Source organism: Liolophura sinensis, chromosome 8 (assembly GCF_032854445.1).
Source record: "Liolophura sinensis isolate JHLJ2023 chromosome 8, CUHK_Ljap_v2, whole genome shotgun sequence".
Classification (NCBI taxonomy): Eukaryota; Metazoa; Mollusca; class Polyplacophora; order Chitonida; family Chitonidae; genus Liolophura; species Liolophura sinensis.
The window spans coordinates 41,694,938-41,722,892 of NC_088302.1; the positions used below are offsets into that span (position 1 = coordinate 41,694,938).

General features: G+C 39.0%; 1 protein-coding gene across 2 annotated transcripts; it reads right to left on the reverse strand.

Annotated features, from left to right (window-relative positions):
• Positions 1-2,464: 2,464 nt before the first annotated feature.
• On the reverse strand, positions 2,465-27,354 carry LOC135472662 (uncharacterized protein KIAA0825-like). Of its 2 annotated transcripts, XR_010444544.1 has the most exons (22): positions 26,500-27,354; positions 25,546-25,717; positions 23,774-24,701; positions 23,040-23,186; positions 21,040-21,269; positions 20,237-20,380; positions 19,259-19,380; positions 17,538-17,691; positions 16,807-16,997; positions 16,102-16,281; positions 15,653-15,790; positions 15,250-15,340; positions 14,732-14,964; positions 14,360-14,411; positions 14,192-14,244; positions 13,242-13,384; positions 10,535-10,695; positions 9,410-9,657; positions 8,729-8,832; positions 6,566-6,768; positions 3,897-5,417; positions 2,465-3,847 (listed from the first exon to the last, which is right to left on the reverse strand). XR_010444544.1 is itself a non-coding variant. In XM_064752267.1 (21 exons), the coding sequence occupies exons 1-21, from the start codon at positions 26,607-26,609 to the stop codon at positions 5,223-5,225; spliced, it is 3,999 nt and encodes a 1,332-aa protein (XP_064608337.1). In that variant the 5' UTR covers positions 26,610-27,354; the 3' UTR covers positions 2,465-5,222. The 2 variants fall into 2 exon arrangements, 1 of the variants encoding a protein (XP_064608337.1); XM_064752267.1 differs by having other exon boundaries at positions 2,465-5,417.
• Between the last annotated feature and the right edge of the window lie 601 nt (positions 27,355-27,955).

Here is a 27,955-nt window from a genome sequence, read left to right on the forward strand (position 1 = left end):
AACTAGGTAGTGAAATGGTGAGGGCACTTGGTAAGAAGGAGTTTGTTAAAGGTTATGATGCTGTTGTTTTTGTGATGGTTATACAGTGCTTTCATATTGACCATGGCTCTGAGAACCTGTATGTTTGTACATAAACCGCTTTTTGTTTTCCAATGTCTTTACTTTGTAAGCTGTGTCAAGCACACATGTATGGTGTATATATGGTCCCGTTGTTAGCTTATTGCAGTATTTATTTTACAGTTAGTGACCAGTTCATTCCTTTGTACACTGGAAGTCATACCTTGTGTTTGTGAGTATAGTATTGTGTGGGCATTGGAACCGGGTGTTCCACCACAGGCAGTTATCAAACTTTTGTAGCACTAGTGAAGGGAGCGCTGTCTACCAGTCATACCAGTAAGCTAATGTTCCCTTTCTGTGTGTATCACTCTAAGACAAGGCCATTCTTACATAAATTCAGAAATCAGTAATTTTCTCCTTTGCTCTTTTCCTTCAAGTTGCTGTTTATGATGTATGGTAACCAAAATTGCTTGTGGTAAATAAGATTGAGCAGAACAGTTTGTTATGCTACATGTAGTGTTTTTTTCTTGTGACTTTACAAGTCATCGTGCAATAAAATATCCCAGTTTCTGTTATCCTGTCTTGTAACCTACATGTAGCGTAAATTGTTATGAATTTTAGAGGCTGACAGTAGCTTTTTGTTTTTTTTTTTTTTTTTTTTTTTTTTTTACACCTAAGGCTTTAAAAGAGGAAGTTATAACTTCCTCGCTTGGCGTTCAGCATGAAGAGGATAGTGCAACGACTGGTTGACCCGTATCAGTATAATGGCTCGGGCGGGGCGGCGTACTTACCTTGGTAAGTCATCTCAGTGAAGCAGCACTAAATAAAAGATCGGTGGAAATCCGTCCTCCAACAAGGAGGCACATTACATGTACGCCCTAAGGATTCCTTCATCGTCATATGACTGAAAAAGTGTTGAGTACGACGTTAAGCTCAAAGCACTCGTCCCTTTCCTGGGAGCCCAGGACTCATCCATATAGGACCATGCAATCCAATAACCTATAATTACTGGCGATGTAGTTTTTTTTTTCTTTTGTGCATGTATTTTGGACTTGTGTGTTTGTAATTAGGCTCAAGTTCTAAAATGCTGACACATTTGCTTAAGCAACAAAATTTAGAAAGTTCGGAAACCAAACTCTGAACAAGAAAGAAAATGGCTCATGCTCAGAACCAATGAATGCCCTCATATGGTTAGGTCTTCCTCCAAGACCTCTTTTCAGGTTTAGTTTTGCATGTCTTTATTAGGTTGGCGTTCAATGCTAAGGAACATTTCACTATATATATGTCAGACCTATTGATGGAAAACAAGAGAGGAAAACGCTGCCAAGCAGCAAGTTTAACAAACCCACTCACAAATCCTCAGTGGATCCAAAGCCATTTACTTGAGTGGTATTAACACATGACAGATAGTGAAGTGGAGATCTGAAAGACTGTAAAAACTATCAAGAATTCTTCTGCTGATTTTTTCTGGAGTGGAGGTAAATGTTCAAAATGTACATGTAAGATGGGCTCAGCGAGCCATATTTCTGTATGATGGTGTGCAGGCAGCAGTTAAGCGACATCTGTTACATCCCGCTACTATAACGTCAACCATGCACTGGGCTTTGTGTGGTCTAGAAGGTGAATCGGCTATGTCCAAAACTAAACTCCAGGGTGTCGGGAGAAACTGATACTAGTAAAACCATTAATTATAAATCACTATATGTAAGGGTTTAACTGTGGTATTTGTTGTGTAACCAGATACCGCTGAACCTTGTTTCGCACCGAGTCAAATCCCGAGAATGCCCAGCATTCAAGTGGATTTGACAAATACCAATGTTAGGAATATGAAATGGTACGTGTAGGAAAAGTATAAAGAAATGGTAGAAAAGTATAAAGAAATGGCAATAAAGAAATGGTCGGAAAGTATAAAAAAAGACTAAAGGAAAAATAAAGCCAAAATATGACTTTTTTTTTTTTGGTAGTTTCCCTCATAAACTACGTACATATTATCCCACATCAGAGATGCATATTATTGTGCTGCTTCTACTTATTGGGACATGTGGTATGCACCTTTAGCCGATATACATGTAATTGTCACAGATACACTCTTTTAATCACATGGTCAGTCCACCTAATGAACATAACAAATCTTTAATTTTTGAAAAGCCTGAGGGAAATGTAATTTTGGCTTTCTGTACTACTAGCTAAATATTTGCCCAAAAAATTAGATGAATGACAGCACTTAGAACCATTCTCATGAACACAGTGTATTTATGAATGTAAATAATTGTTCTGAGTTAGCAGAATGCATCAAAGGTTTAGTTTTGAAGTACACAGTTTCAACTCTGTCAGGAAATGCCAACTTCATTCACATAACCTATTCCATTGTTTCTGCATAATGATAATGCATTTAACACTTTTCTCATTTGATCAAAACTTTTATTTTGGAATCAGAAGATTAAGTCGTAGCATGGTACCTGTAAAGCAATGCTCTAATGACCATACCATGAACAAGGTTTCTACACCTGGCAGGTTGAGTGACATGATGTGCACACAAAACCGTCTCTACCTGGCCATCAATGGTTATATCCAACTAAAACTAAGTTGTGCTCGGTTGACCATAGGTATATCATCAACATCTGCAGACAATACCGTGTAAATGGGGATATTTTTGTATAACAAATTCATCTCGTTTTGGACACAATGCTTGCAAGAACATACCTACAACAAAAATCCATAATACAATGAGGTGGTCAGACATGCCAACATAATTTCCTCTGAAATTAATTTTGAGCTGGAGTTAAAAAAAATTCTAAAAACAAAACATGCAGTAGATATGCAGTATTAAGAAGATGCCAAAATATGTTATAATAGTGGCAATAACAGTGTAAAAAAATGGGACAAAAGTCCAACAACAAAAAAAGATGACAGAAATTAATCAATTGAATACAAATATAAACATTAAGTATCACAGCTGGAGACAAATAACTTTGGTAGGAGCATACAGAAACCAGCACTATTAATGACGTGTAAATCCTCTGGTACACACCATTCAGCCATTCAGTCAAATGTACTGCACATAAATAAGTTACCACGTGTAAATACCTCATATAAGGAAACAGTGCAGTATACAGTATTTTGAGTACAGTATTTTGCCTAAGGTTTGGTATGTAAAAATTACAAAAGAACATAAAGGCTTCAAAATGATAGTCCTATTTAATCTTGTCAATGTGATAAGCCCTTCAGACCTGTGTCATACTGTCCTTTTTGATCATGTCAAGGTAACAAAGACTTCAGGCCTGTGCCACACAGTCCTTTTTGATCATGTCATGAGACAAGGCCTTCGGACCTGTGCCACACAGTCCTATTTAATAATGTCAATGTAACAAGGCCTTCAGACCTGTGCCATGCAGTCCTATTTAATCATGCCAATGTAACAAGGCTTTCACACCTGTGCCATGCAGTCCTATTTAATCATGCCAATGTAACAAGGCCTTCAGACCTGTGCCATGCAGTCCTATTTAATCATGCCAATGTAACAAGGCCTTCACACCTGTGCCATGCAGTCCTATTTAATCATGCCAATGTAACAAGGCCTTCAGACCTGTGCCACACTGTCCTATTTAATCATGTAAATGTGATAAGACCTTCAGACCTGTGCCATACAGTCCTATTTAATCATGTCAATGTAACAAGGCCTTCAGACCTGTGCCATACAGTCCTATTTAATCATGTCAATGTGGTAAGGCCTTCAGACCTGTGCCATACAGGGCTATTTCATCATGCCAATGTAACAAGGCCTTCAGACCTGTGCCACAGTCCTATTTAATAATGTCAATGTAACAAGGTCTTCAGACCTGTGCCACACTGTCCTATTTAATCATGTCAATGTGATAAGACCTTCAGACCTGTGCCATACAGTCCTATTTAATCATGCCATAATGTCAATGTAACAAGGTCTTCAGACCTGTGCCACACTGTCCTATTTAATCATGCCAACGTGGTAAGGCCTTCAGACCTGTGCCACACAGTCCTATTCAATGTAACAAGACCTTCAGATCTGTTCCATACAGTCCTATTCAATGTGACCAGGCCTTCTGATCTGTTGAGATCTTATTCCTATGCCTTCATGTCATTATCTTGCAGAGACATTAAGCAAATGTTCACACTGGCAAAGCTCCCACAACAAAGTCTAATAACTAAAAAGCTTGCATCTCACAAGATCTATATGCCAAGGCTAAATACCTTGAAAATATAAAAAAAAATCCAACACTTGTACAGGTCACTCTCATGACACAAATAATTTAACTTTCACAACAAATGTGAGCATATAAATCCTTACACTCATCTGACAGCAGATGGCTGTGATCCAGGGTTCCAAATTAAGTACCATACATTTCTTTACCTCAAGTGTGAGTGACAAAATAAATATCCGTATAAACAGTATAAAATCACAATAAAAACGCATATTAATGATGCTGATGTATGCATCAGTTACAGTTAGTAAATGCTCTGCAACTGCACTGTCATGAATATCCTGGGGTCTCTGTGACAGGACAGTGGTGGGAACAGGGAACTTGGTGGGGCCAGGGAACATGGTGACAACAGAGGGATGGTGGGAACAGGAAACCTGGTGGAAACAGGGAGGTGGTGGGAACAGGGAACATGGTGGGGATAGCGAACACGCTGGGATCAGGAAGGGGGTGAGAACATGGAACATGGTGACAACAGAGGGATGGTGGGAACAGGAAACCTGGTGGAAACAGGGAGGTGGTGGGAACAGGGAACATGGTGGGGATAGCGAACACGCTGGGATCAGGAAGGGGGTGAGAACATGGAACATGGTGACAACAGAGGGATGGTGGGAACAGGAAACCTGGTGGAAACAGGGAGGTGGTGGGAACAAGGCGGTGGAACAGGAAGCAAAGGAGGTGAGAACCATGAGATTATGGGAATATGGAGCGTGGTGCGGAACACACAGGTAGGGGGAACAGGAACAAGGAGGAAACAAGGTTGGAAAAGGGAGGTGGTGGGAATGTGGTAGGAACATTGGGGTGTTATATCAACTTGCTGTACCACATCAACCATTTTCCTCCTGAAGAAAATCTTAACTTTGACCTCTATTTCTCCTTCATATCTTCATTTCATCCTTGTAAAACTTTCTCCTCCCCATAACAACACATCTATCTCATCTCCATGTCATCCTTGCCAAACTTCCTCCTGAGTGCCATCACAGCCTTCTGCTCATTCCCCTCCACGTATGCTCCCTCCTGCATCTCATGACGACTGAAGAGGAGAGTGTGGAAGCCTACCTCACTAAGTCCAAGATCAGTTTGCAGGAGCTTGTGCCAGTCAAATGGGAAATCCATGATGGCCGACTGCGAGGAATGTAAGAAGCATACAGAGAATACATACCTGTGCATGTTCTATCTCATGGTGAAAATAGCCTTTTACACAAAATATTATGTCTGGTATGAGATCTTAAAACATACATGAAACGACTAGCTTTTACTTCTTAATCTGCTGTATGGGATGTGTCCTAAAAGAAAAAACAAAAAAGTTTCTTATCTTTCTTCTTGGTGCGTAAAAATAGTTTTAGAGTACAGTTCTAAAGGGTCAATGAAGAAATTAAATAGCCAGTAGTTTTGACGTCAACGGTAATAGCTGACCTAGGAATTATGTGGTGAGAACAACCTGCATTAAGGAGGAAGAGGGAGTAGGGGTGAGCCAAACTGTTCAATGTTGATGTCATTCCCACTTATGGAATCCAAAAACATGCATGAAACAGACTAGTAATTAAAGGTTAAAATATAGCTCACAAATGAAACTACCTTTGACAACAACTCTGGCACAGGTATGAAACTAGAGCCATACAAGATGAAGTATGAAATTTTACCCCATGAAGACAGATGGAACTAAACAAATATCAAAATGTGCCCAAAACATGAAGTATGAAACTGTACATAAACAAAAAGAAGCATGAATCTGTACACAAACCTGAAGAAGTACATGTATGAAACTGTACCCAAATGTGAAGTATGAAACTGTACACATACACAAAGAAGGATAAAACTATACACAAACATGAAAAAGGATAAAACTGTACACAAACATGAAGTATAAAATCACATCCAAACATGAAGATGTATGAAACTGTGCACAAATATGAAGATATATGAAACTGTTCACAAACGTGAATATGTATGAAACTGTGCACAAACATGAAGAATTATGAAACTGTACACAACCATGAAGAAGTATGAAACTGTACACAACCATGAAGAAATATGAAACTGTACCCAAACAGGAAGACATGAAACTGTACACATACATGAAGCTGTATGTGAAGAAGTACATATATGATTTTTTTTTTTTTTTTTTTTTGATTGGTGTTTTACGCCGTACTCAAGAATATTTCACTTATACGACGGCGGCCAGCATTATGGTGGGTGGAAACCGGGTACAGCCCGGGGAAAACCCACGACCATCCGCAGGTTGCTGGCAGATCTACATATATGAAACTCACATGGTTGATCTGCCAATTACCAATCCTGTTGAAGCTGTGTATTGGGTTGAAGCCGGCCTGGGTTTTAGGCTCAGTACAGGGGCTGAAGGCAGGGGTGGGGATGCTGTTTGCTTGAGGGAAGGGAGGCTGGATGTCCAGTTGTCTGTCCAGCCACTCACGATTGTTAACCAGCAGGCTGTGGATTTTTTCCATGTGTTCCTGACCTTTAATTAAAAGTGGGTGAGAATTTAGATAAGGTACATGTAAGTAACAAACAAACAGGTCACATGGTACAAAATGTAGCATAGCATGCAGTACAAATTACAATACATGTAGCTATGAACATGCAAAGTAACAGTTACATGTGAATGAACATGTAGCTTTGAAATCAGTCAAATTTTGAGTGGAGCTGGAAAAGTCTGGCAACAGAGGGATCGGAACACATGGTGTTTCTTCCTGGGATTTAGGTCACAGAGTAACTGTATACACAACCTGATATGGGGATAATTCATGCTGACTGCCAGTGTGTGCTTACCAGGAGTTGTGGTGAGGATTTATGGTGACTGAATGCTTACCATGAGGTGTGGTGAGGATTTATGGTGACTGAATGCTTACCATGAGGTGTGGTGAGGATTTATGGTGACTGAATGCTTACCATGAGGTGTGGTGAGGATTTATGGTGACTGTGTGCTTACCATGAGGTGTAGTAGGATTTATGGTGGCTGTATGCTTACCATGAGGTGTGGTGAGGATTTATGGTGACTGAATGCTTACCATGAGGTGTGGTGAGGATTTATGGTGACTGTGTGCTTACCATGAGGTGTGGTGAGGATTCATGATGGCTGTGTGCTTACCATGAGGTGTGGTGAGGATTTATGGTGACAGAATGCTTACCATGAGGTGTGGTGAGGATTTATCATGACTGTATGCTTACCATGAGGTCTGGTGAGGATTTATAGTGGCTGTACATGTATGCTTACAATGAGATGTGGTGAGGATTTATGGTGACTGTATGCTTACCATGAGGTCTGGTGAGGATTTATGGTGACTGTATGCTTACCATGAGGTCTGGTGAGGATTTATAGTGGCTGTGTGCTTACAATGATATGTGGTGAGGATTTATGGTGGCTGTATGCTTACCATGAGGTCTGGTGAGGATTTATGGTGACTGTATGCTTACCATGAGGTCTGGTGAGGATTTATAGTGGCTGTGTGCTTACAATGATATGTGGTGAGGATTTATGGTGACTGTATGCTTACCATGAGGTCTGGTGAGGATTTATGGTGACTGTATGCTTACCATGAGGTCTGGTGAGGATTTATAGTGGCTGTGTGCTTACAATGATATGTGGTGAGGATTTATGGTGGCTGTATGCTTACCATGAGGCCTGGTGAGGATTTATGGTGGCTGTGTGCTTACCATGGAGTGTGGTGAGTATTTACGGTGACTGTATGCTTACCACGAGGTGTGGTGAGGATTTATGGTGGCTGTGTGCTTACCATGAGGTGTGGTGAGGATTTATCATGACTGTATGCTTACCATGGCGTCTGGTGAGAATTTATGGTGGCTGTACATGTATGCTTACAACGAGATGTGGTGAGGATTTATGGTGACTGTATGCTTACCATGAGGTCTGGTGAGGATTTATGGTGGCTGTGTGCTTACCATGAGGTGTGGTGAGGATTTATGGTGACTGTATGCTTACCATGAGACCTGGTGAGGAGTCATGATGACTGCATGCTTACCATGAGGTCTGGTGAGGATTTATGGTGGCTGTATGCTTACCATGAGGTCTGGTGAGGATTTATGGTGGCTGTACACTTACCATGAGGTCTGGTGAGGATTTATGGTGACTGTATGATTACCATGAGGTCAGGTAAGGATTTATGGTGACTGTATGTTTACCATGAGGTGTGGTAGGATTTATGGTGGTTGTATGCTTACCATGAGGTGTGGTGAGGATTTATGGTGGCTTGTGCTTACCATGAGGTGTGGTGAGGATTTATGGTGGCTGTGTGCTTACCATGAGGTGTGGTGAGGATTTATGGTGACTGTATGCTTACCATGAGGCCTGGTGAGGAGTCATGATGACTGTATGCTTACCTTGAGGTGTGGTGAGGATTCATAATGGCTGTATGCTTACCATGAGGTGTGGTGAGGATTTATGGTGGCTGTGTGCTTACCATGAGGCGTGGTGAGAATATCTGTGGCTGAGGACAGGAACACCTGGTCAGCAAACTCCTGAGCAGAGCCATCCAGCATTGTGCCTTCTGATGGCTCAAACATTCTGAAACATGTACATAATGGTCACATTGCCAGTACAGATCATATGGTAAGCTATGCATCAAATTGATGTACCCCGGTTCATTGCTATTGGACAAACTTTCAGAAATTCAATTCTTCTGTAAAAATTACACACTACAATTGACCAATTACCATGAAAAACAAGGAAAATTTCAAATGCTTTTCATAGAAATTCCAATAGCCTCAACAAATATGACTCTGATATAGTGCATGTTTTTGACCAACAGATAGGACTCTTATATAGTGCATGTTTCTGACCAACAAATAGGACTCTTATATAGTGCATGTTTTTGACAAACAAATAGGACTCTGATATAATGCATGTTTTTGACAAACAAATAGGACTCTGATATAGTGCATGTTTTTGACCAACTAAAGTTACGCTTTGGTTAAAAAGGAAAGTTACCTCATCTGCACAGGTTATTAATGATTCCTGTGAAGTTCATAATCATCTCTACCTCAAAAAAACAATTTAGTCTTCAAAGTTTGTTGAATTATGTTTCCAAGCTGCACCTAAAGTTCTCATTTACGTTGGCACACGAAAAATTTCAGAGACTCACTCGCTGTGTAAGAAATTAACCATGGTTTCTATTCTGGTGCTCAGCCACTCCTTGTTGTGTTTCTTGAATGCCCCTGCAGGGCGTGGGGTGCCCATGGAGCTCTTGGTGGAGGTTGAGGTAAGAGTGTTGTACACACTATCAGCCACGGCTATCAGAGTGTCCTGGGTGGCGGGCCGGAGTGACACCCCTGTCACAGACTCCACATACCCTGGGTTACTCAGTCTGTGACGCAGACACCCGGCAATCACCTGTCACAAGTATCAATGAATATACACGTGCGTACTCAGTATTAAGGACATCTCAGTATTATGATTCACAATATTTATTTTATTAATATAATGTTAGTTGCTTTGCATGGATTCATGATCATTTAACCAGTTAGGTTCATGCCAAAGAAGGTAGAATGCAGGAATTGTACTGAAATGCGCAGCCAGAATTTAGTCAATGTTACATGCACATTTCATTTAATATCATACATGTATTTAGTCTATAAATATTCCCAATTTCTGCTATTATTTAAATATACACGTATGTCATCAAACCTCCACATGTGCTGCCTGAAGACAGGAAAGGTGATAAGCATGTGATACATGTGTCACAAATACATACCAAATTACATGTACATGACTTGTTAGTTATATTTTTCTTTCAAGAAAAGATTCCTCAGCAAATAATAAATGGGCCCAGTTGTTCAAAACTGGTTTAAGACTTAGGGTACCAGATTTAACTATAAGCCAAGTCTTTAGTTTTGTACTGAGCCTCAAAAAAATTGTGTACCAATATATTAAATATGCACTAAAACTGCTGCTGTTGTACTTTGGAGAACTGCATTTTCTGCTGAGTTTAATCTCCTGTGATCAAACAGCTATAAAAACAGGTCACTTTCAGGACAAACCACATTCCCTAATACCCTTTTCAACCACCACTGGGACAAATTTTTGGGAACATTCTGAGAGAACTATGGGGTGTAGAGAAATAATCTGCAGATTTTTATGAAGCCTGCATATTTAGTGACACAAATAAATCATTTTTGGAGTTATTTTCATAATAATTGTATGCATAAATTCTAATGCAAAAAGTGCTTAGAGCTCAAAAAGGTTAAAGATTTACAGTACTCATACTCACCTGTAGCCCCATGCTGTCATGTGACAGTTTGATCTTCTTGTGATTGGCCGATTCCTGGAGCATTCTGAAGAGAACGTAGACAGGGTAGGGCAGAAGCTCAATACAGCTACAGAGCTGGCTCACTAGTTCACGCAGCGCCCACTCCAACAGCTCTTTGTCACCTACATCAAGGGGAAAAAAACACAGAAAACTCTCCTTATTGATGAGAGACTGGCAATTTATTTATCTCGTTTATCTGACTGAGATTTACATGTAAATGGTGAACAAGTGGTGTACATTGTATGTGTGAAGCAAACCTAACAAATCCTGGAGGAAATACCTAGCTGGACTTTGTCAGCTTTCCGACAACCTATTTGTTTTATAGAAGAAGAAAATTTAAATATCAAACAAATACCATTGAAAAGAGTATGCACTTCCTGGCAGGTGCATGCCATAAAAAAAATTCTAATATGTACCTGTAATATGTAATATAATTTAGCTGATAAATTATAAATAAAGTCAGCGCCAAAATCCGCTGTGGGCAACTCCATTTTGCCTAAGAACTAATCCTGAAGTCTTCTGTGTTAGGAGGAGAATTGCCGTCGGACACCGCCAAAGTGAAGTTCGTACATTTCCAGTAGAACTCTTCTTCCCAGAAGGTAGCGAACAGTACAGTTCGTCCTCCGCTTGACGATCAGGAAATCGGAATGTTGGACGTAGGTTCCAAGTTTACACGAACAAGCCGGCAGCTTTAACTACTCTCATTGGCTGCGAGGTAACACCCCCCCAGCATAAATTACAGGGTGTTAAAGACGGAGGACACGATGGACTCAGCGATTTATGCTGGCTTTGCCGTTTTCAGACTTAACGTGTATGGTGAGGAAAAATTGCACAATTATGTAGCAGGCACCACCAGATAGAAAAAAATGTGCTCTTTTCAGCCTATAGTGTCATTGCTTTAAGTTTTCTTCTCCTTTAAAGTTTCAGCCTATAAAACTGCAGGAGGGCATTATCTAGTGTTTATATCCAGACTCAGAAATATTACAGAACTAATATGGCAGGTATCAATTCTCTCTTGCTAGCTTTGAATTATGATGTAATGTCATTGCTATAAAGGTATGTAGCATAGCTGGGAAACAAAAACAGGTACATCCTCAGCTGTCACTGTATTAGATGGTCTACATGGCTGAACAAACCATGTATTTTCTGAGCAAACTGGCTTGACAGAATGTTTGCTAAGCATTCTATACATATGATGTTTTTAGGGCTCACAAAATCATGATACAGTGTAGCTTTTTTTATATCGCGCCGCTCTGGGGAAAGGTTCCCGAGCGCATTATGGGCTACCTCGCGTCATAATGAAATGGTCTTAGGATCCACTATGTAAGGCTACAGTACATAAGGCTACAGTCTTCTCTTACTGATCATGATTCTGACAGTCAATGAAGTTTTATTAATGCAACATGTGTTTTGTCAAATGCTTTCTTATTGTTAGTTTACTATTAACACATGAGATTTTTTGTTACCTAAGGATTCAAGCATTTAAGCACCGTCCTACGAGTCAAATCCCACGAAGCTAGCCTCGTATCTCATAATCACAGGCATGAGCTGATCTACAGAACTCAACATCTCCACCAGCTAAAATCAAGTAACGTAGTTTCGTCCTTTTTTTTTTCAACAAAGGAAAAAAACTACTACGCATTTGGTATCAAATTTGTCCGTGTCTGCTCATATCAGAAGTAATTCCTTGAACTTGCAGGCCACAACCCGATCACATGACCGCGTTATAGCTACTGAACAAAAAAAAAAAAAAAAAAAAATATTGTTCACCGTTTAAATGTAAATGATGCTAAATCAATGTATTAAATGAAGGAAACAGGAAAAAATTAAGATCCCATTGTCAAACATTTGAGTGAATTCATCTCAACTCGCACATGTCAGCATGCTGGGAAGCCAAATCTCACTCCCTGCAGTTTCACACCTCTCTTTATAGCCATTCAATAATCTGATTTTAGTTATGAGCATTTACTGAAAGTGTACAAATATTAATCCCCTTATGAGGTATGCCTGTCACACTGAGCAAAATGTGTTCTGCATTGCTGACGAAGCCACACACATGCGGAAGTAATTTTGCAACCACGTCACACGGGTGTATGGAATCAAACTCGCTGGCAAAGAAAATGTAACTAATTACAACCTCTTCAATTATTCATAGAAAAATCCATTTCTTTTTGCTTATACTCATGTAATATTAAAAACACCAACACAAGGAAATGAAGCAAATGCTGGCGCATTATTTACATATATTTCTAGGTGAAAAAGCTTTATTATTTTTCAGTTTTAACAATTCTCACGAGAAAAATACACCACACATTTTTGGGGGATAACATTCAGGTCGCATTACATCCGATTGCCCGCTATATCAAGGCATATTAAAGCAAGTCCATACTGTATTACATATTACCACCGGACAGATGTCATATGACAAAAATAAAATGTCACAGTGTCAACAGTAAATGATGTTGCCGCATCTGTTAACCCTATCAAACAGGTTAGGTACCTCAACACGTAAAATATGCAGCAAAAAATGACATACCTGACAGCAATACTAATCAAACATCTAATCATGCTTACATCTGTGACTTTAGAGATTACCATTAATATAGCTCATCTTTTCATATTAGATCACAAATTGTACAACATTTGAGAAACATAAACGTCTCCTCACCTGTTGTGCCTGCACTTCTTGTACCTGGCTGCTTGGGTAATGGGCAGCCACAGGGCAGCTCCTGGAGGACTGACATGATTGGTGGGATATCTGGTACATACTCCTGTGTCTCTATCACCTCCACCACCACAGGCTTAATCACCCTGAAAACTCACAAATTTGTATCATACCTGGATACAGTGCCAAAACATTGAATAAACAGATACTCAAGGCTCGATCCCAAATTGGCGAAGTATCGTTAGATGTTCTTTGAAGTAGCACTACTTAATGCTACGTTTAACTTCTCAGTGTGTCTACAGAACGGATATCTCAATTCTTTACGTGTCTAGCAATCCACATTCTTCAAAGCTTTTTAATTTCCTCACTTAAATGTTTACACCTTCCCATGTACACAAGTCTGCAGGATATGGATGGTACAGCCGCATGGTTTTCAATGCCTTAAAATAAAGATGTGTTCACTGGTTTTAATGTATCACTAGATCAACTGTATTGTAATCTGCTCCTCCCAATATTAATCTTAATGGAACTGTACAATTTCAGACTTCATCAGCAATTACAGTTTAATTTCTAGACACAATGGACGCTTTCGTCCTGTGCATATCTCTGACAGAAGAATGCTATGTTCCTCCATACGTGCTCAGCAGGGGTCAAAATGTTTGATATTTTGAGCTCTTCAGAGTGATGTCTTCACCCAAAAATGTAGGTCATCCAAAATGATTTAAAGGAGTGAAATGTAATGGATTACATTTAGAAACATTATAACACAAAATAGAACTGGATAAATTAAAATAAAGTATCATTTATGTTTTTAAATTATGAATATTTACATGATTTAAAGTGATCTTTGAGATGACATAGATTTTGCACTCTTACAAACACATGAATGGGCAAACATTCTCATCTCTGTGCTGACCATTAGCCTGGTGGTATGTATATTTAATTTCATTTACCTGTTTATAAATGGTGTCATCAGATCATAAACACTCTCCAGCCAGACAGGTGTCTACAAGAAAAGAGAAACAATTGTACCAGCAAGGGCAACAATCAGCATGTTGTGATCAACTACACATGTAGTTCTGTAGCTGCATCAACCAGTTAACAGCAACACTCTATCTTACCTTCGTACCTTTGGGAAATGTTGTAGTGGACAGCTGCTCCCATTCATTTGACCTACAGAACACAGAATGGCAAAAGAGGTTTTGATTAAATGTCTTAAAGACACATCTAGTACAGCCTTAAAATTAACAGATAGCATATAAGCAGATTCCTTTATAACTCCATATTAACTTCTTCAAACAATATAGCTGAAATATTACCGATGTGTGGTTAAACCATAATCATTCATTCACAATTCATTTTCACAGTGACCAAATCATTAACAAACCCTAAAAACCTCATGATGAAATTCTTACCAAATAAAAACATAATCAGATTATATGAAAAAATTGTGAATATTTGTAGATAACAGGAGACTGTTTCAGCAAAGTTACCTGTTGATCACAGGCAGCACAACCCTTCCAATGCCATCTGGAAAATGTGTACAGTGAAGCATTACATAAAAAAAGCTATCAAACAGAGCTTTGATATCACAGTTGCTGTTATCCTTAGAGTTGTTCCCCTTATTCTGCATCTCAGGTGTGAAGTTATCTCCCCTGGCTTGGAGGCTGTCAATAGCTGAGGTCAGTATGAGTATAGATAGAGTGAAGTCTTTCATTACCATTGCCTGTAAAACACAAACCATGGTGTTATTTACTACAGACTCAACCATCACTTGTCACAGCATTAAGACATTATCAGAACATGTTCAAACTTAAAAACTATCCTTTATAAGGATAGACCCAATCCTCAAACATCACAGCACTAAGGCACTATCAGACCATGTTCTAAACTTGAAAAATACAGGACAGACATTATGATATTTTGTGGGTCATTTTTTAAAAGCACTTGGAACAGTATACAATATCCACTATTTGTTGATCTTTTACTTCAAGGTAAACATATATCTTACCTGTACAATCATAGGCCAGTGATAAGTGGGCTGACAGGTGATCAGTTTCACCTGCAGATGGACTGCACATGTTGTCTGAATATCCTCATAACTATAAACATCAACAGGTAAAGTACACCAGTATATGTTCACTGAGAGTGTTTTTAGATGTACTCACAAAAGAAAAAGCATTTTTGATATTGTTATGTCAAGTTAACATTGTCATTTACAAGAAAAACAACAATAGCTCATTTCAAAATTAAAGAAGTGCTATAAACCTTATTCCAGGTTGTTTATATCACTTTAATATGCAAATTATTCAGTCCCAACAGATATATTGAAAAACATTTCTTATCACCTCCCATAAGAAATAAATAAACAAGATAGTAAAGCAAAGATGATCTTTAATATAGGGCATACATACTGTCTTTGACCCAATCCCACTAGATGAGGGCGTATCCATGACAACCAGTGTGTGGGGTAACCCTTAGTGTCCGAGTCTGTTAGGGAGTCCATGTCACACCAGCTGGTTTTCTTCCCGGTAAAACCCTTCTTAAAAATCCTGGTAAAAAGTTACACAAATACTAATTTATTTTATTTATTTTATTTATATGACTGAGGCTAGCATTATGGTGAGACGAAATTGGGCAGAGGTCAGAGGAAATGTCTTACTTCTATTCTAGCGAGAATTGAAGACAAAGGTTACCCAAAATTCCCCCTTAAGTGTAGAACATACTACTGAAACAAACTGTTGCTATGGATACAGAATATCAAAAGAAAACATTTTTGATCTCAGGCAGAAACTATTTGGATGCATAATTTAAGTGAAAATTCAGTTTTCAGGAGGCCAAAAACAATAGCTATACGACTCACTTGTACAGGACTTCCAATGGGGAGGTAACTATTGCCAGGGCTGACAACAGATGGCAGCACTGATTGTGGATGAGGTAGTGGGTTGTCTGAGACTTGTTGACATCGAGGTATTTAGAGACAGCATTACAGCTGAAGGGGAGAAGTTCACTGACACACAGCAGGATCGTAATGATGTCCGCTCTACAATAACAACAAGAAAGATTAGACAAAGCTTTGACCCTACTTCACACCTCAATGAAATGGATTACAAAATATGGTTTGTCTGATTTCTGAATTCAACGAGCTGGGATGAACAGATGGACCACTTACTGTACCAGAATCGACAAATTTACCAGCGTCATGAACTGACACTAATGTGACCAATCAGTGAACTGAGATGGAGCTACTGACCACTACTTTACTAAACTGAGGTGAACACAATGATCACTAGCCTAAACACAATGACCATTGACCTATTGCAAATCTTCACCCATATTCAACTTTTAAATAGCTTTCTCTAGTGGAATTTATGCACACAATTATCATTACGAAAATGACGCTAAAATGATTCTACTGTGTCACGAAAAATGCAAGCTCAATAAAACTGTGCAAATTATTTCTCTATACCCCACAGTTCTTTCAGAAAGTTTCAAAACATTAGTGCCAAAGGTGATTAAAAAGGTTGTTGACTTTGGGTAAACTGAAGAAGACAGACTGATCACTGACCTGTACTGAGGTGTCCTTCTGTAACTGGGGTGGACCCGTACATAGCTTCTGGTCAGTATGTCCAGAGACTCTTGTAACACAGAGGTAAACACCTGCTGACCAAGGCGAGGAGGACAGACTGACCATAGGTCAGCTCTCAAGCCCTGCAGGTGAAGGTTCCACATCTGGACAGGGAAAGCACAACGTTCATTCTGAAATTAGAACAACAAAGCATATTTATCCAAATGTACATAAAAGTCTGATCCACAAATGATTAATCAAGCTACCAAAAATGGCTATATGGAATCTTTGTCTGATCACTGGTAATGGCATTCTGTGGGGCAACCAAATTACATCAATTAAAGTATGGAGATGTGACTAGATCTACCCTAAATGACCTAAAATTTCGCCAAGAAAAGTTAATTTTAAAGAGAAATAAATGTCATAAAATATTATTTTTAATGCTTAAACTTACATGTTTCCAGTAGGATATCACTCTAACTTCTAAACAAGCCTGAAAGCATCTTTCTACAACCCATAAAACCCTGAGAAATACATGCAGGAAAACTGAGCACATTAGTCACGGTCGAAATTTGAGGTCATTTAGGGTACTTGTATTTGAGTGAAGTATGGTCATGAAAACAGCTGTTCCATACATCAGAGAGGATCCAACAAAATTGCTGAAGTTAAGAGTTTTCAGGGTTTCAAATCTACAAACCCAAATTCATACAGAAAATATAAAATAAGAGTACCTCATAGAACTCTTTGGAGTCATCCCAGTGGTAGCTCTCCGCATCAAACAGTAGGTGGTCACTGAGAAGCTGAATGTGGACTCGGCTCATGGAGCTGGTCACTGTCTCCACAAACTCTGCGTACTGCTTGGACAGAGACGGGAAATACTTCTTCCTGTCAAACATACAAATTTTACAAATTTCAACAATTAGGACAACGGCAGTTATTGTTATTAGATAGATTAATTAATAGAATACTTATCAACATTCAAAAGAGAAAATATACTTGCCATTTGATTTTAATTTTATTATCTGACTTTGTTTTAGCAGTCTTGTTTAATTCCTTGATAGCAAGATAAAGCAGAGACTGTGACCTTTTGGAAATAGTCAGTTTAAATAAATGAATCTGATTGAGCATCAGGTAATACAACATTTGTTGAGGCTTAAAATGAGAACATTACCTCACATCTTACTCAGGCTTTGCATTGAACAGTATACTTTAACATCCCATCCAGTCTATGCACATGTACACTGACAACACACTGGCTGAGATGCTCTGTCACTGATGAGTGAATGTAATCAGTCAGATCCTACCACATGACCGTCCTGTACTTGGAGCGATATTGGATCCTAGGGAACCATATTTTTTCCATATTGTACAGTAGCAAAAGAAGGTAACTTTATATGCTAAAAGCATTGTTTGAGGGGACACTGCTGTTTTTATCATTTGCTCTCCACCTTTCTGCAGGCTAAACACTGACGAGGGAATAAATTTCTTTATTTGTTGATTTCCAAATTCAGCAAAATACTGAAGTGAAGACCAGAAGCGACCTAGGAACATACAAGCGCTGGATACAGAGTGCACTGCCCCCAAGATCAGGGAAATTAAAAGAGCTTCCTTCAGGCCAGCTGAATCTGTATGTGTATCTTCGATCGTTATTTTTCATGAGGTTTAAGTCCTCAGACAGGTTCAGCTATGTGATAAATATGTCCATAGGTCCATGTTGTGTTGGAAATCCGCATTGGACTCGACAACTGCCACATCTCGTCCAGTACAGGTTTTCAACACAACACTGGACTCGTACAATATCATTCCATAATGCACAAAACACTTCACAATAACCTAACAGTACAACCGCTGCCAGCATTATGGTAATACGAAACCGGGTAGAGCCTGGGGGAAACCCAAGACCATACACATGTTGCTGACAGATGTTCCCACATTTTCCACATACTGTCTGAGAGGAAACCAGCATGTGCTGCACTTGACTGAACACCAATCAAATAGGTGAACAATTTAGTGATTTATAACAACTAGACAACATATGGTTTTAATATTTAAATGTATGACATGTTACTACCTCTTTCTATTCTTTGTTAATGTTTCAGACAAATATCAGATAAATTTCAAAAGTTTCTTGATTTTAGCACAATACAAAGGAACCCAAAGGACACTCAAATTTAAGCTGTGCTTGCCCTTGATTCATCATTCAATGCTGTGACTGGTTTGAGAAAAAGTCCACCAGTGTTCAGATAGGTGCAAGCTTCATCACATTACCGATACCATGGATATGTCTGATTGCAAAAAAAAAAAACAGTTGCAAGGACCGAAATGACCTGAAATATGTCAAAGGCCATGTTAATCCCATGGAAGCTAAGTAGCTTCAAGCTAAATATTGACTATGTGTACGTTTTAAACTCTTGTTCAGTCAGAGTATTACATGTACTTCACATGTACATACACAGATGTGTCTCCACTCAGCATATTCTCATAATAGATAATATGGTTCCTGATGAAAACTCCGCTGGATAGCGTTACATACAGCATTCTGGGAGGTGTTGTCTTGGGTACATCCGCACTGAGCTGTCAACAAAAGAACTACATTTAGCACTAATACACCATAGTATCTTCACAGAACAAAAGTATGCACTAAGTCTGAGATACTTGCCCCAATACTACAAATCTGTATTGCCACTAAAAAAAATACATAGAGAAAACAAAATTAACTTTTCATTTCTATACAGTAACATTAGCTTAGTAGACAACATGCACTGTTTCTACTCTGGGGGGGGGGGGGCATTTTCTGGGGTACAGCTTCACTAATTTGTGAAAACAACAACCAAACATGTCATGAAGCACTCTGCTCATGAAATGGTGTTAATGTATCAACAATATCCATATATATATATAGTACAAAGATATTATTTTCAATAATACAACAATCTGTTAATATTAAACAAACTTTAATAAATTTTAAAAAGGTTTCTTTTATATTGTATAGTCATCTTGGCTTAATAGACAACATGCACCACAAGTACAAGTTAATAAACAAATGTGATATAACAAAAGAAAAAGACAATCATAAAAATCTTTTATTGTGTGTGGAGGACACGGATAAAGTACAAAACCGATTTGAAGGAAGTGGTTATTATTGCTTTGCCTGATAGCAATATTGCTTTAGCAAGCAGTTAAATTATATCCGATATCATATTGGTTAAATTACTTTGGCAAGATATCATATTGGTTTAGCAAGTGGTCATATTGGTTTAGCAAGTGATCATATTGGTTTGGCAAGTGGTCATATTGCTTTGACAAGTAGTCATATTGCTTTGGCATGTGGTCATATTGCTTTGGCAAGTGGTCATATTGCTTTGACAAGTAGTCATATTGCTTTTACAAATCGTCAACAGGCATAAGACAATGAAGTACATGTAGTTACCTTCACTAGGAACATGTGGTAATCTTTTAGTACCAGGGAGGCTGCGTCAACAAAGGTTGTTCTAGTGGCATGAAAGACACTGTCAGAGCCAGCTATAGCCAGAGGAAGCAGTGAGTCCAATGTAGCTGTCAGAATGCTGCAAGACTGTACACACACAAACACAACCATTAAATGACATGTAAGAGCAAATGCAAGGACAGAGTATTCTGTTCAAGAGAACATGTCCCTCTGTGTAGGAAAAACAAAAACAAGAAAAATTTATCCTGAAATTTATCCTTACAAGTATAAGGCATCAGCTGACATGATACAGTTCTACAGTTTAAGGGTCAATCACCACCTTAAAAAGGTAAGATAAATGTCAAAACTGATCTGTAGGAGAGAAGATCAGGAATACGGGTGTTAAGCTGGTCCTGTGGTGCCAGTGAGTTCATCAATTATGTCATTTCCAAAAATTCCCTGACCACTGACGGAAAATATGCATAAATAGAGGGCCTATTAAGAGATGTAAAATATGCCTAAAAAATGATACTTTTTCTTCCTTATACCTGTACATGCATCTCTATTTTCCTTAAAACCATAATTTTCATTTTTAGGCCTTTTATGCATCCTTTAAGTGTTGGCATCAAAAGTATCATTTTAAGACCTTTATGTTCTGTTGCATTTTTTTTAGGCCAAACCTTACGCCAATTCAGTACAAGTATATACATTCTACTAGTTTAAATTTTCTTGAGATGATGTTCTTTGGTATTCTAAAATCCATACCACACTGTGGCCTTTTAACAATGACACTGTTATGTGCACACCTTGAGGATGATCCTTGGGTAATCAAGCCGGCCTCCTACTAGCTCCGGGGGCACATTGACCGTCTCAAGCTCTTCCCCTTCTGTCAGCGCTCCCTGGTGGCCTGCCAAACTTGTCTGACGAGCTTGCTGAATCAGGTGATCCACACACTGGGACAGCTCTGGCGAAAGTTTCTTGAACATGTGGGTCCAATCCCAGCGAGGACGGTCTTCTGCTTGAGTTTTCTCCACCACTACAGAGAGAAAGGCAACAAATCTTCAACACTGATAGAGAACAAGAATCATTCTTCTCCACAACACAAATAGTAGGCTCTCCTTCAAGAATAGTGGAGAGAAACATTCAGATATACAGAAACTGATATACACAAACCTTTAACTTGAAACACTATCAAACCTTTAAAGGAGAAGAAAACATAAAAATGATACCAAAATAAGACGAAAAACTTATTTGCAAATATGATCTTTAATATTTTTTTGGATTTTTTCTTTCAGGAGAAAATGTATGGTGGGTATTTGGGGCCATTTATCGTATTTATAGTTGTTGCATAATATTGTTCGAAACAAAGGATGTGATGCTGGTCTAATAAATTTATTCGAATGTAAATTTCTTGTTTATAACAAAACATATGCATTTAACCTACATTATGATAATATTTAGGAACATATTAAAAATATAAATATGATCCAAATTGAGGTTTTATACATTTGTTAGCTGAAAAGAACAAATTCTAGCAAAACCTACTTATTAAAGCTGTGCTACATCCGCATTTACGACATTATTAAACGAAGACTATAAATACCAAAAAGGTGGTCCCAAATACCCACCATACAAAAATTATTTTCAAGTGTCTTTTTCTCCTTAAGGAAAAATCAGAAAAAATATTGAAGACCACGTTTAGGGATAACTTTTCACACTCTTTCATACGAACTTTGTGTCATTTTTATGTTTTCTCCACCAAAACAAAATTACAAACACACCTTCATCACATATACAAACAGAAGTTCATTACAAATACATCAAATACAAACAAACCTTCATCACAAATACATGCGTACAGACGCTCAGCATGAACACAAACAGACCTTCCTCACAAATACACATATACCGACGTTCTGCACGAACACAGACGCTCATCACAAATATACATAGACTTTATCACAAATACATACAGACCTCCATCACAATTACAAACAAACCCTTGTCACGAATAAAAATCTCCTGTAATACCAATACAAACAGGCCTTCAACAAAATAACCCAAATACATTCATAACGAATATAAACAGGCATTCAACACCAATACAGACAGACATTCAACATCAATATGAACAGACCTCCAACACCAATACAAACAGTCTTTTAACACCAATACAAACAGGTCTTGAAAACCAATACAGATCCTCAACACCAATACAGACAGACCTTCAACACAAATAAAAACAGACATCCATCACAAATACAAACAGACCTTCATCACAAATACATGAGTACAGACGTTCATCACAAATACAAACAGACTTGTATCATGAATACATACAGACCTTCATTACAATTACAAACAAACTTTCACCACGAATAAAAAATCTCCCTTAATACCAATACAAACAGACCTTCAACACCAATACAAACAGACCTTCAACACCAATACAAAGAGGCCTTCAACAACAATACAAACAGGCCTTCAACACCAATACAGACTTTTTAACACCAATACAAACAGACTTTTCAACACCAATACAAACACACCATCAACACCAAGATAAACAGACCTTCAACACAAATACAAACAGACTTTTCAACACCAATTCAAACAGGCCTTCAACACCAATACAAACAGACCTTCAACACCAATACCAATTGACCTTTAACATGTTCAACACCATCACTTATATGACAGTGGCAAACATTATGGTCGATGGAAACCCAAGACCATGTGCAGGTTGCTGGACGACCTTAGTACATGTATCTACGACTGGAAAGGAGGCTATTAAAGAGAGGCTTACCTTTGGGTGTCTTGAAACTGGCAGAGATAGAACTGGAGAAGGAAGTGTCAACAGAGGGTGTGGAGGTGTCTGAGAAGGCAGACTCGTGTGACATGGCTGACATGGGGCGCCTCATCATGTCAGGGCTGGGACTGGCCTTCAGCACACCTGTATAAGGTGTTAAACAGCAACAATAATCAGCTTTGTTGTACAAAGAGAAATCCTTACACATCAGGTAAACCAGCTATACATAAACCTCATATTTTTATGAAGACAATGGACAATGAGTCAGACTTTTTAAGAGCATTTCAGTATTTGTCTAATAAGACTTTAATGCAGTACTCAAGATTTTCCATTAGTGTTGCAGGTATCAGGTTATCTGCACAGATACTGCAGTGGGCAGAGTTAACCACCACCCTGGGCAAGATACTCAACAAAACTCCCAACTTAAAGCCACAGCTGAGCCAGCAAAAAGTTGGATTTAAGTTATTAATCACTTGTTGATTTCAAATATAAAAAAGTCAGTCACACATTCTATTGGATGGTGAGATGCAAAGATAAATAGAGAAAGAATCTTTCAATGTAAAAGACCTTCCTTAAAAAAATACACAACCTAGGATACATGTTCTACTTAATGGTAAAATTTTCTTGATGCAAACCAATAGATTATACAGATTCTGTTAAATGGCTGGATAGAAAGACTAATAAAGGCATGTTTGCCTTCCAATGTAGGTACATGTAGGAAAAATCCTCACCCCTGATGCTGCCTCTGGACCTAGATTTCTTGCTGTTGACCCCACCCACTTCCCAGCTCATGGTGCCATGCAGCGTCTCCATGTGACGATCAATGTGCAGAAAGGCCTCCACAACCTTGATGAGGACTCGCAGGAGGTGAAGGGGCAGGGTGGGTTTCGGGGTCCCCCGGTGGGGTAGCTGCTCCACAGAGAGGATGGACATGCTGTCCAGGCTCTTTGTCTTGCCCCGGACTACCAAGTGGGTCGGAGATCCCTGCAGGCCCAGCTCACTCTGCGACTGCGGCATCCATTTACTTCCCTTTTTGGCACTACAAGCCATCTCATCCTGGATCTCATCGATCAAGGCGGACATTTCATCGCCAAATTTGTCTAGGTATATGTCGTGGAGGGCATGGAGCGTGGTGACTGCCCTGCGGAACACGCCCGTGATGAACAGGGTGTAGTCCTGGTTCATCAGTGTAATGATCATGTCTGTCAGTTCCTCACAGTTATTACCGGCCTCTACGATGTCAACATCATCGCCTCCTCCCTCGCTCAACAGAGTCGCAAAACACACCCCAAGCTGCTGGGCACGGACCAACCGGTATTTCTGCCAGACGTCCTCAGCAGGGAAAAGCGAACACAAAGCCTGAACATACTCCAACCGTTTCTTCGCACTGATGTCTATTGCGGGATAGTCCTTGTTGTATGACAGCTTAGACAAGCGGTCTTGGAAGTACTTTCTGAGGCGGAGGGTGATTTTGTCCCAGAGTTGTGAGACTGCCAGCTCCCCTGTATCTGTCACAGTGTGTAAGGATACCATTGAATCCTCAATGTTTTGTCTGGTTGAGGAGCGTGACGGCAGAGATACACCTGTGTGCTCTGAGAAGGAGAGAAGTTCTTGGAGCACAATTTCTTCACACCCAGGGCTCTCTTCCATTGCATGCAGCTAAACAGAGAAGTTAAACACCCCCTAATAATATAATTCCGTAAGACATAAGTAGTGTTGAAAACACTGTACATGCAATTTTATTTATACTGCATGTTATTACTGGCAAATAGTGTAGTTTCACACACTAAAAAGTCAATTTACTGTCAAATTAATCAAACACTGCTACTTTTGAAAAGAAAATAATATACTGTCTTCAGCAGTATCTTAGTAAGGCTTTTGGTTGTGGCAACAGTGGCATTTTATCTAAAAGAGCTAGCAAGAGCCTTGTCTTTTATTGTTGTCGTATCTGTAATCTTAATGCACAAAATATGACATTATTCTATTCTCTCTAGCGCCTCTCCAGTGCTGTATCTGTAATCTCAATGCACAAAATATGACATTATTCTATTCTCTCTAGCGCCTTTCCAGTGCTGTATCTGTAATCTTAATGCACAAAATATGACATTATTCTATTCTCTCTAGCGCCTTGGTGACAATAAGCTGTTGACAGCACTCTGTTTGTGCAGTCTTACGTTCACTGAAGGTCACTTCCACCTAAATGATGCAACACTTAAAGTCAGCACGCCTCAGTGATATGCGGGGAAAATCATCAGTAGCTTGCCAAAAGTGCTTCATATAAAAACTAGTTTCCTCTCTAGTTTCCTCCACCCAGATAATTACTGACCATCACTGTATAAGTAGCAGACTCATGTATATGGCATTAAGCAATAAAGTAAAATAAAATAAAATAAAATCATATAATAAATATAATATAATATAATAATATAATATAATAATAAACATAAATAAAAGTATAGCATGTACCACATGCACTATTATCTGTAACAAAAATTCTCCTTACAACATGGCTGAGAAATTTCATCACATCATCCAAGTCTGGGTCATAGCAGGTTGTCTTCTCCAAGGTATGGTGATCTGCCAAGTACTGTAAAGCATCCCTGGGCGTGGAGAATGACTTCCCTCCGCTCAGTCTGTTTGACTGCTTCATAATGTCCGACAGACAGCTATCCAGCCTGAAATAACCAGAATATCAATTTTACCTGTAGTCAATATACACATGAAACCAACGTGCACAAAGTATACTGTATACATTGTAAATGTTTTAAATCAGTAATCAGTATTATACCAGGTAACACTTTGGCGGCATGGAAGACATGTATGTATGTACACGAACCTAATGATTTCTTGATAACATGGTCTTGTTACAGTATTTGTAGCTACACGCAGATGTACAGTATTTGAGTTACGTCATTAGGACAACACAGTGATGTCCCAGTTCAAAATGACACTGCCACTTTATGGCAAAGTAGGGTTACTTGCCTATCTGATAAAATCAAATAAGATCAAAGTACTGGTAGACCATCATTATTTTTGCAATACTGGGAAACCATGTACATTATTTATATGATCGGTCTAATCCTTTTTCGTTACTTTTATGTATGCTTCACATGTTGTCACTTCTACACAGATGAGTTGCTAAGGTTGTTAGGCCACTCAGTATAGTTATGCATTAAGCAGTTAACATTAAATTTACATCAATTACTTTGAAGTATGAAGAATGAAATGAAACAATACACAAAAGGCAGTTATTTATAACACATCAGACTTTTCTTCATGGCCTTGAATAAGCTCATATCCATCCCCCCATAATTCCACCACTTACAGCGTACATACAAGTCTTGGACCTGCGGACTCGAATTGCTCACCTAGATCTAAATATGCAACACTTGAAAAAAGTCTGAGCCACTATTGCTATAATACATTGCAAAGGATAATCACAAAAAAAAAAACTCACTGGTTAGCATTATCAGCCAATCTACCATCAACATCAGCCAGGATGGACTCCAGTATGTTGATATTAGGGAGCCCTGACCCCAGGAGGGTCACAATGGGGGGAATGCTCATCACAGCAGTCTCTCGTGGTTACATGTACTTCATCCTACAGAAGCCATCTGAAACAGAAATGGTGACTTACACTGTGATCATCAAGCGGAAGAAAGTTTGCCAATACATGTATGTGGCATGACGAAAGCCTAATGCAATGCTGACAAGCAGACTTTACATTTCTTTCCTGCATGGCCTTTCACCATGTTGATGATAAAAGGTACTGTCTGGGAGTGCTGACACTGGTATAGACCATACCAACTGAGCTGGTAAACTGATCTCTTTCCTATACCGTTCAAACATACAAGTTATCCCTGGCATGCTTGGGTTCCCTTTCATCAAAGGCAGTGAACCATGTAAATCATGTGAAAAGGTACATGAAGGTCACCTCTTAATTGTGTCTTAATTCAACAAGAGGATGCTTTACTTTATTGCTCTCCGTTGTTACCTTCTCTGGGTTGATCTACAACATATTTAAGCCTTATTTTCTACCAACTCCCCAACTCAACCTTTTTAAATGCAAAGCACTCTGATCACATCATCCATGCCATTAGGTGGTACACAAATTAGTAAGGCAGTTCTAGGTAGAGAAGGATACTATGACTACTAGCGAGTAGTGAACGCCTTATTCAAGAATATTTCACTTATATGATGACTGTCAGCAATATGGTGGGAGGGAACCGGGCAGAGTCTGCAGGAAACCCACAACTATCTGCAGGCTGCTGAAAGGCCTTCCCATATACTGCTGGAGAGGAAGCCAGCATGAGCTGGACTTGAACTCACAGCTACCGCATTCCTGAGAGGCTCCCGGGTCATTGCGCTGTGCTGGCACGTTAACCAACTCAACCCCCCCCCCCCCGCCCGACTACAAGCAAAGGTGGCATTGATAGTAACTTAAACTTTACTTGTCCCACAATGTAAATAAACAGCTGTTGCACGTTCATTTAAATGGACTCTGACATTCATCGTACACTAGTGTCCGTCGCAGTGAATGTCAGAATTTTAAAATACCATACTGAGTCCATTTAGATGGACTAAGGTACGTGTTGCATATTACGTATTAGTCAGTCAGTCAGTGACGTCATTTCACTGAAGAATCTGCTTTTCACAAAAAGTAATGATCATTAGAAGCTGTTCAACGATAAACACAAACAGCGCCCTAGTCAACTGAACTGTCAAACCGTAAAATGATAGATGTAGATTCAACACAATGATTATGAAAGGCTTATTTCCTTTCGACGATTACCAGTTTTCAGTCATCATCAAGGGGCGACCCCTATATAAATGTCAACCCTGTAAAAAAAAATAATGAAATGGTGGTAAATCACAACTATTAGTTACACGTAATCGTCTAAATTGCAAACAAA

Excerpts from the sequence above, each read along its gene's own strand:
- LOC135472662 (XM_064752267.1), bottom strand. The coding sequence starts at position 26,609 with ATGAGCATTCCCCCCATTGTGACCCTCCTGGGGTCAGGGCTCCCTAAT. Across the intron at positions 25,718-26,499 it reads TTGGCTGATAATGCTAACCA|GCTGGATAGCTGTCTGTCGG; the intron begins GTGAGTTTTTTT and ends TGGTTATTTCAG. Across the intron at positions 21,270-23,039 it reads CAGTTTCAAGACACCCAAAG|TGGTGGAGAAAACTCAAGCA; the intron begins GTAAGCCTCTCT and ends TTCTCTCTGTAG.